Source organism: Talpa occidentalis, unplaced genomic scaffold (assembly GCF_014898055.3).
Source record: "Talpa occidentalis isolate TD23 unplaced genomic scaffold, MPIMG_talOcc4v2.1 talOcc4.5, whole genome shotgun sequence".
Classification (NCBI taxonomy): domain Eukaryota; kingdom Metazoa; phylum Chordata; class Mammalia; order Eulipotyphla; family Talpidae; genus Talpa; species Talpa occidentalis.
In genome coordinates this window covers 62,078,470-62,088,544 of record NW_023604861.1, presented here as the reverse complement: position 1 = coordinate 62,088,544, position 10,075 = coordinate 62,078,470, and the positions used below count along the sequence as shown (strand labels likewise).

The window sequence follows — 10,075 nt, the reverse complement described above, 5'->3', positions numbered from 1 at the left end:
TTTCAATTAGGTCACTTTCTTTAAAGGCAAAGATCTTATTTTAATAACTTTTATATCCCTAATACTAGGAAATTAATTAACATATAGTAAGCAAAGCTGAACAGCTTTAGTAAGTAAAATAGACTGATTTGAAGCATTAACTTATATGATGGGTGCCAAGAGAAAAGTCACCTGCACTGTAGACTCTACTGCTTTGAGTAGTCGGAAACCTGAGTTTATTTCTCCACCCTGACACGGTTATATCAATACTGCTTATGGCTCAGAGGAGCACATGCACGATGCAGTCATTAAGAGCAAGAAACCAAATACCTCAATGGTGCTGTTTAGGAGAAGCAATTTCTAGAAAAGCATTTGGTAATATTAAATTACCCTTTTGATAGTTCACCTAGTAGAACAAATGCTAAACAAGACCGTATTGGAAACTGAGGATAAAGCACGTATAGTGGAAGAAAAAGCAACAGTAGTTATTAAATAACATTTAAAATATTTTTCACTTCTGAGAATAATGAACTTGAAATGCAGCAAATGCCAGCAACTTTTTGAATATTTCAAAATGGCATTTATGAAAAAGCAGGTATGAAAAGTTGTCAAGTATTTAATTTAATTATCTTAGCAATCCAGGTTTCATAACACTGTCCTTAGTGCCTTTTTTTTTTTTTGCTTTTCAAAATATGTATCATAAGTTTTAAAGAGAATTTTTCTTTACTTAGGAAGCCATTATATGCAACCAATTTTTCACTATTTATAGCTATTTTATTTACAGCAATACATAACCAACTCATGCCATCAATTAACCATATGGTAGCAAGGTTTCCACTTGAAAATAGAAGTTAATTTAAACTTATGTATGGCCTCCTTATAATTATATGATAAAAGCTAATTATTTTAAAGACATATCATTTACAATGTTAAAAATAAGTATCATAAAGCTCACAGCTGAAATGCTGTCAGAACATTTTTGAAGTGCACATTTTGTGGCATTTAACCCTGCTTTTCATTGACAGAATAAAATGAGGCATATAGATATTATTGTTGGCTCCACTAGACTGACTTAATTTATTTTCGGCCTCCCTATTTCGTTTTCTTTTCAGATAGGTGAAAACTTGCTCAATGTGCCCTTTACAGTTGCCATGGCAACTAGTCTATCACACACAGCTAACCTTCTCATTCACTGTGTTGACACTGTCTGTAGGAGCATCCTCTGAATGTTGTTCTGAATGTTGTTGTTTTCCTAGAGTAACCATAGTACAGTCGTTTTCTGTTGTCTTGGCCTCATTCTTTGAATTCTTTTTTTGTCCCGCTTGGAGTTGACTGGACTTGTAGGCCAAGGCCGGTATAGTGTTCACTAAAATTAACTGCAGTGGTTTTTTATTTTCCTTGTACTGACAGTGAATATATCGTGAAAAAGCGGACCTGTAGGTCTTATTGAACAGTGTGTACACCAGCGGGTTGACGGCTGAGGAGAGATAACCGATCCAAACAAACACGTTGAGCAGGGCTCCGATGACGTCCTCGTTGCAGGACTCTTTGCAGATGACGGCCATTATGTTCGTGATGAAGAAGGGGCACCACATGACCACGAACAGAAAGAAGACGATGCCTAGCACCTTGCAGGCTTTTTGCTCATTGCTGATGGACTGCATAGTCCTCCGGCCATAGGACCCGGGCTCCCTGTGGATCGACCGCTGGAAGAGCTTTTCTGAAGACAAAGAACTCTGAGGGAGGAAGCTGAAAGAAGATAATTTGGCCCGGCTGCCAAGATCACTCACGCACAAGGTAGCTTCTTTCTGGAGTGACTTGATAGTTAGAAAGTAGGTGATCACCATGATGGTTAAGGGAATGAAAAATGACACGAAAGAGCCGATCAGGACAAAGTTATCATCAGCGAGTAAGCAACTCCCCTCCTTAAAGACCTTGGAATCATCCTGTAGCCCAAAGACAGGGATTGGCATGGATATACCTGGAGATGGACGGAAAATGAAACATGGTTATTAAGGAACTGAGTGCATGTAATGGTGGCTGTTCAGAGGACTTCATATCAACATTGTTTAAAAGCTTAACATATATTTTTGAATGAGAATTTAAAAGTCTCTTGGATTTATTTGTGTGTGTGTATACACAGCCCTTTATTGAGAATCCTTACTTTATAAAGAAATGCAATAAATCTAGCTTTAGCTTTGTTCGTGCTGTATTTTTCTGATTTTATCACTACACTTATTAATTCAAGAGAATATATAGAGAGACAAAAGAAAAAAAAGCTATCATTTATGCCACCACCCAGACAGAGATAATCACCATTAACAATTTGATACTGTTTCTTTTAGACACACACACACACACACATGCACAATTATATACACATTTTCAAAAACATAATTGAGACTCTATTTCATATGCAATTCTGTAACTTTTTTTCTATTGACGTTTTATCACAAGCATGGTTTATAAAATTATAAATAATACATTTTCTTTCTTGAGAAGTTAGAAAATACGTAGAAGTAACAATAAACAAAGAAAAATTACATATATTCTCACCAGCTAGGGACAATCCTAATTTAAATTTTCTGTAGTTTCTTCTTTACAGGTATATGTAAGTATATATGTATAGTTAATATTTTATGTGCAGTTTTAGATCTGCCTGTTCCATTTAATAGCAAATCATGAAAATTACACAAATATTTTTATTTAAAAATGGTTTTCTAATGTGAATATAAAGCAAACTTAACCAATTTTGATTCTTTTGGAGAGCTTCTGTGTTATTAAAAATTCTAGCACATACAAAAGACAGAACCCAGCACAATGAGCCCACTGCCCAACTTCAACAACCGTGAACTCCAAACCTATATCCCTACCTACTGCAATGCCTCCCATGTCACTTTGAAACAAATCCTGAACATTTTATCATTCAATTTATAAATGTTTTATTATATGAATCTAAGAGCTATGCACTTTAAAAAATCCAAACATTATTGCAAAACCATTCCCACTCCCTAAATACAAATTTACTATTTCCTTACAATCATCGGATACAGATATGAAGATGTCTGGACTCCTGAAATGTTTGAGTAAGAACTACTTGAACGTATGCTATGAGTTCCATTGTTCAGTTGTCCCACAAATTTCACTCCTGTGTTTTCAGTAGAGCATTCATAAGGATGGAGTACAAAAAAATCAGTGGCCACTTACTTTTATTGAAAAACATAAGAGTTTAGTACAGGCAGAAACAATATATGACAACACGAGCCCATGTTTATTTGCTCTGTCACTTGAATTTTGAAAATCTGAGAGCTCCCTCAGGCACGGGGCTTAGGCAGGAGATGGCAGAAGCGAGTAAAGGCAATGCCTGGTCTTTGGTCATGCTCATCTCTTCCCCATGATGATAGGATCTTATTAAAGGTGGCCTACAGGTCACTGCCACAATCATGCAGTATGGGGGGGACACAAGTGTTTTCCTCTGCTGACTTTGGTCAGGCCAAGGCAATCAACCACAAAGGAAGAATCAGGTAATGGGGAAGGAGAGGAAGCATGGATTAAATTCTCTGTACAATTTAGTTTAACATCGCTTCTTTTTCAGGCAGTCTGGGAGAAAGTGAGAACAACATTTTTATTCTAACCTCTGCCCATGTTCTTAGTTCTTCAGTGTGCAGCAGGGAGTGTACTGGTCACTGCTTCTAACCACTCTTTTGCATCTAATATGTCGTAAGAACTCAGCCAAGAATACAGGTTCATTACAGAGCTGGGAATCTTGCCATTATCTGGCAAAAATTCCTCTGAAGATGCTTAGCATACTCAAAAAAGAATTCAACTCCATCCAGTCATGAATCTGACTGTCTTAACCTCATGTCACCTCACACTGCCCATCTTTGCAAAGAAGGGACATTGGCTTGAGTTAATGTAATGTTTAGAATAAATCTTTCTCAGTGATATTTGCCATTATCTTAACAGACTTAATTGATATTATTTGTCACTTGTCTATGCAAAGCCATCCCAATATTCTTGGAAGGTGGCGATAAATGACATCAGAGCTGTCCTTAAGGGACACTTCCTGCATTCATGATTTTTCATTTCCTCTCTGTCCCTGGCCCGATGTTGGGAACATTCTGTGGGCCATGAAGAGATGGAAGAACTGTGACTCCAGGAGGAACATCTTTTGAGACTCACTACGCACACCAGCTTTGTTTATCCTTCAGAAAACTCCTGATTGTAAATGTTAAGAGTCGGTTTCTAAGAAGAACGTTTTGTTTTCCAGGTGTTTGAACATGTACCCATGACAGCTGTATTCTTTACTTACCTACAAGATGAGTACAGTTGACAGTGTAGATGTTTATTGACTAGAACAGATGCTTTGGAGTGAGAAAGACCTGGTTTTGTGTCTTGGCTCTGGCTCTGTGCCCTGGCTCTGGCTCTGTGCCCTTTGCCTGCACACCTCATCCCTGCAGGCCTCGTTCCTCATCTACAACCTGAGGCTGGCACCAACATGCCTCTGTGGATGTGGTGAGGATAAAAAGAATAAAATAATCAGGGTACCCGGTACAATTTATTCCAGAGGAGATGTTCTGCCAGTGGTAGATAAACATAAGAGAGTTTTCTCTGGGGAATTATTCACATTAAGTATATTAACTTGACTTTGCTCTATTTGCTTTGTTTGCATTTGCTAGACTTTAATAGATATGAAATAGATTTTATTAAACAAAAGGATGTTAAAAAAAGTTTGACTATTGGCTATATAGCTAATAAATATAATTATTAACTTCTGGCATGGTAACAAAGGGTCGCAATCAATTTTAATTTTGTACGGTTAAAACTGTTGATTGCTTTTCTGAAGTGATAAATTACAGCTATTATTATTAGTCATGACATACATAAACAAAATATTAAACATTCAAAAAAGGTGTATTATTTTGTTATTAAAATCTTGGGTGTGAATTTTCCTAATTGATAAAAAGGAAGGCACTGCCTTAGATCCTTTTATCTATTTGTGACCTGGTGAATTGTATGTGACAATTTTCAACAAATCGGAATATGGGACTACCTAAAATACCATGCACACACACATACACCCTCTAGAACAGCTTGATTTCTGTGGTCAGGGAGAGAAAGGGAGGTTGGAGTCAACTTGCTAATGTAAAGATTCCCCTTCTCAGCCGCCTGGGATAAAGAACCAGATGAGAGTGGATGTGGCAAGAAGGCACAAGCAGGTTACCTTAAATTAGAGGGAGAGAATCAAACTGATTGGGTCTTTAAATGGCCAATTTATATTTCTATATGATAAAATTATTCTCAGGATTCTCACATGCCATTCTTTTTCAGACCCTCAATCATGGGAAGGGGTTAGTAAGGGCTTGTGGCACAAGTAACTAGACAGTTAAAAAAAAACACCCAATAAAAGAGGGGAAGGGATTTTACACCAAAGAACTAGAACACATAGATAGGCTTTGTGGGTTCAATAAGCAGTTCAAAAACACTCTCCTTCCAAGAGAGATGAAGACGCTGGCTGATATCCAAGATTGCGGTCACAGCCATCTCCACTGCATTAATTTTCTGGCTGCTTTGTTTGATAATAGCTACTTTTGGAGACCTGACATCTCCTCTCACTTGAAATTTCTGCATATAAAGCATTTTCCTTTATGAGCAAACAGACAACAATTTGAGCTACGTGACTGTGCATTTTGTTTATTCTATATATTTTTGAAGAGTGAAAAATAGCAATCAAAATTCATTATCAGTATTGCTTCTTCCATGCACATTTTTATTTCTTTTCATTAAAACTCAGACAATGAAATGAATAAGAAACAGGGAAAAATGTGAGGAACGTGAAGGGTTTGACTAGTGTCTTTCGGGTAGCCCTGCTTACTCTGCACATATAGTTTGCTCCTCTGCTAACATCTTATTACAGTCTGGGTAAATGGACTTAACTCTCAAGTACTGGCTATAAAAGACAAACTTTATTCTTAATCCTAGATTTTTGTGTTTAATTTCTTGGAAATGAATGCATGTCTGAGATAGTTTCTTTGGCAATGAGAAGGTTGCCTTACTGTGTAGTGATCCCATGACAGGGACCATGGCAACCGGACCCAGGGGTGTGGGACGTGAAAGAAACATATACTTCCAGGCTCAGGTGAAAAGACCAAATTTTAGTTTGTAGGTTTAATTCATCCTGGGACTACTCCTTTTTCCTTTACATGCTGTTTTTTTTTTTTTTTTTCAAGTTATGTGAGAGAAAGCACCACAAGTGAAGTCTAGAGTAGTCATATGTGTCTTGAGAAGAATCAAATCAATATTAGGGCAACTAGGGCTGGGACTCAGCAGCTTCTTACATACATCATACAGCTCAAGTTGTTGAAGTCCTCGTAGTGTATGGTCTCCTGATGAGCAGTCATACATAAAAGTTAGAACAGCATGTAGTTATCCAAGAATTTGTTTCTTCTTATATTGACTCTGAGTATCTCTAACAATAAATTGTAACTTTTCACATGTATTTATTTGCCTTCAGTTGGTATTTTTGTACAAAATTGTAAAAACATCCCTCACACTCCATATGGGCAGATAAAAATCTCACTTCCTAGTAAAACGGAGGTCTAGTAGTTTACATGATTTATTTAGAATCATGCAGCAATTTAAGTGCAAAATCAAGAAATATGTAGTTTCTTAATTCTTATAGTTCATTCTATCCACTTATTTATTCATTTTGTAGTAGTTATGAAAGTCTATGTTTCAGGAAAATTGTGATATTCCTAAAAAATGCAAATTTTACATATTTTTACATTTATTGGGAAAGGTAGTACTTTCATCAATTTATTAGAAATGTTTCAGTTCCCAAGATGGGTAATAACCACTGAATTATATTAATACCCTTCTTACAGAACACACACACACACCCACACATACACACATTTTCCTTCACGATTCTCTGTATTTTGGTATTTTCTTTTTTCACTAAAGTCTCAGAGTCAAAGTTTCCCCTAGTCAGACTTCACTGTTTGAGGCCAGGCAGATATTTTTTTAATGAAAATCCTTAATATCAACATCTAGTTTCTTTTTGGTATAGTAGTACTTCTTGACTTTGGGTATTAAAACCACCCGGAGAATTTTTAAAAATTATATTTCTGGACTCCATTTCCAGATATAGAGGTTCTGACATTAGTAATTCAAAAAGTACTACTGCTCAGGTAACACACATAGTTGTTATTTTTTATTTAAATTAAAACCGAAGAATCCCTGGGTGAACCTAATGTACAGCAAGTGCTGAGAAGCTGGGGCGGATTGGCTTGAAAGCATAGTGAAAAAGCGTATTTATTTTGGAAGAAAACTAGATCAAGTAAAGTTTTATAGCTTCACCTTTGCCTTCATTAAGTAAATCTATCGATTTTTCCCTAAGCAAAGTGGAGAACTGATGGAGAGGAAATGAAACCATTTCTCCTCCATCCCTCCATGGGCATGGCTTATCTGGGGAAAAAAAAAAAGGGTTGAGGAGGTTGTTGTGTTAAGCCACCTTATTTCAGTTCTTCGAATTTTATGGATACATATCCAAAAATCCTTGTGTTCTGGCCTGGTCAGTATAAGATACGTGGAAGAAATGCTTAAAACCTCCCTGAAGTTAAAGGAGTGTGTACTGCCCAAGCTGATGGCCTCCGCCCTGTAACTGCTTCCTAGAAAGGCAGTCGCCTGCCCTTCTGACCCTTACTCCTTTTCCTGTTTGTCTCATTTTTTTGCCCAGAGTTGTGCTTTTAACAGGACGATTGTCTACTGAAAGATGAAGAGTCTGAATTCTACTTTTATTATTTTTTAAAGATTTATTTGTGCATACAGGGTCTGGGGTATAGGCCAGAGATGCAGGGGGTGAGAGGATTCACCAGAGGCAGAGTGGGGAGCAGAACACACAGACTGACTGAAATACACTGCTGAGGGGAGCAGCTGGTGAGACAGGAGAGGTCTGCTGAGCCATGTGGTTGCTCCCTGGCCGGCCAGGGGTCGAACTTGTGCTGCAGAGGCTGTGGATTGCTTCATTGTTTGGTGCTTAACCCCTTGCACTACCAGGGAGGCCCTAAATTCCACTTTTATTTTTAAATTTTTTAAGACTTTTTTTTAATGAAAAACTTGATTTTTTTTTTTTTTTTTTAAGATTTATTATTTATACAAGAACTGGGTACGGTCAGAAGCGCGGGAGGGTGAGAGAATTCACCAGAGTCAAAGCGGAGAGCAGAGCAGGCAGACTGACGAAGTACACTGCTGAGGGGAGCAGCGGATGGCAGGAGAGATCTGCGCGCCATGTAGGACCGTTGCTGGTGGCCGGGGATTGAACCAGTGCTGCAGAGGCTGCGGGCAGCTTGGCAATCTAGCGCTCAACCGCTGTGCCACCAGGGAGGCCCTGAATTCTACTTTTAGATGTAGAATGCAAGCTGTCACTTTGACACCCAGAAACTCATCCACACCTCTCATCTCAGATCAGATCAACTTCCATCCATCTTTCCCTGACGATATGTTACAAAACACAAACACAATCTGAATGATAAGATAGAAGCATCCTATTTTTCTATTGTAATGGTAATAGAGCAACTTTTCAAATTCTTCTCTTCAAACTTCTTCCAATTCTTTTTTTTTTTTAAGCAAGCAAATAATACTCTACCCACCAACTGAAGGGGATATTTTCTGCATTATATTTTTAGCAACACGCTCATGTTCAAATGTTTATTAGAAAAAAATCATGTCTGCCCCACATAATTGAACTTCATGTTTAAAGAATTAACATCTTGCCTTTCATTTGTTTTAAAGTGAAGATTCAGATTGATTGTTTCCGAAAGCATGGAGAAGGAGTCTTATGTGTGACATCTCATTTAAGAGGCTGTGGTATAAAAGATGTGTGTATAAACAGTCTGGAAAGTTAGTTTGCAGCAGGTCCTGGCCCATAAGCAGGAAGTCCTCCTCCAGCTGCTCTTTCTAAAGCACCACATTTATCACATTATATTATGGAGACCTACAGTGTCCTTATAACTCAAATAGTTAAACTACTCAGCCCATCCTATAAAGTCTTTGTGATTGGTCTTAATGTGATTATTCAATTTTCTCAATTTCTGATATTCTCATGCAATGTTCTCTCTCTTCTTGATGTTATGTCTTGGACTATTCAGAACCTTACTGCACAGCTTGGATTTTCAGCTAACCACATAGTGTGATCCGAGGCGCTCCCAAGGTCTGTCTGCTCCCACAGGTGTCTCCTCTCAGTGACTTGCTTGGGAAACTGCAGTATCCCACTGTCAGACTGAGAGGATTCATTCTGTGTCCTAGTAACCCCCAGGGGCGGAGGAATGTGGTGAGCTGTTACTCCAAGCTCAGTTGCACATGTACAAGGAGATAGCAGGAGTGACTCTGGAAAGCATGGGTCTTGCACAGGAAGGTCATCATATGAGAGAAGACACAAGGCCTCGCTCAGGGCTACAGGCCTGAAACTGATTTGATGTCTGTGGCATAATGGGTTTCACCTAAAAGCCCTGAGCACCACGGGGCAAGGTACACTGTATAGTAACTTGGAACTACACAGACATCTCTGTTTGCCCTAGACCAATTCTGATGCCACTCCTTTCCCTGAAATGGTCGACCAACCAGCAGGGACTCCAGAATTTCTCCTGTAGCAGAGGCCTAGGCGTGGCAGCTAACTGGGTGCCTTTTTTGTTTCATCATTTCCATAAACAAATTATACTGTATAGTTCACACTTTCAGTGTCTTAGTGTTTTTCTTTAGAAATGTCATTTGAGGGCCTCCCTCATGGCGCAGAGTTACAGTGCTATCAAGCTATCACCAGCCTCTGTGGCAGGAGTTCAATCCTCTGGCTGTCAGGGAGCAACCCACATGGAGCAGCAGACCTCTCGTGTCTCTCCCACTGCTCCCCTCAGCAGTGTATTTCAGTAGATCTGCCTGTTCTGCTCCTCTGCTCCCCACTCTGTCTCTGGTGAATCCTCTCACCCCCACACCTCTGGCCTGTACCCCTGTTTTTGTATGCATAAATAAATAAATCTTCAAAAAAGTCATTTGATTCATGAGATAGTCTCTTTAATGGCAGAGATATCTTTTCTTCTAC

General features: G+C 38.6%; 1 protein-coding gene across 2 annotated transcripts in view; it reads right to left on the bottom strand.

Annotated features, from left to right (window-relative positions):
* Positions 1-499: 499 nt before the first annotated feature.
* Positions 500-10,075, bottom strand: part of HTR2A (5-hydroxytryptamine receptor 2A) — a 72,372-nt gene continuing 62,796 nt past the window's right edge. For both annotated transcript variants that reach the window (XM_037528770.2, XM_054701469.1), the window contains one exon: positions 500-1,960. In XM_037528770.2, coding sequence (XP_037384667.1) covers positions 1,146-1,960 — 815 coding nt within the window. In that variant the 3' untranslated portion in view covers positions 500-1,145. The remainder of the gene's footprint in view (positions 1,961-10,075) is intronic.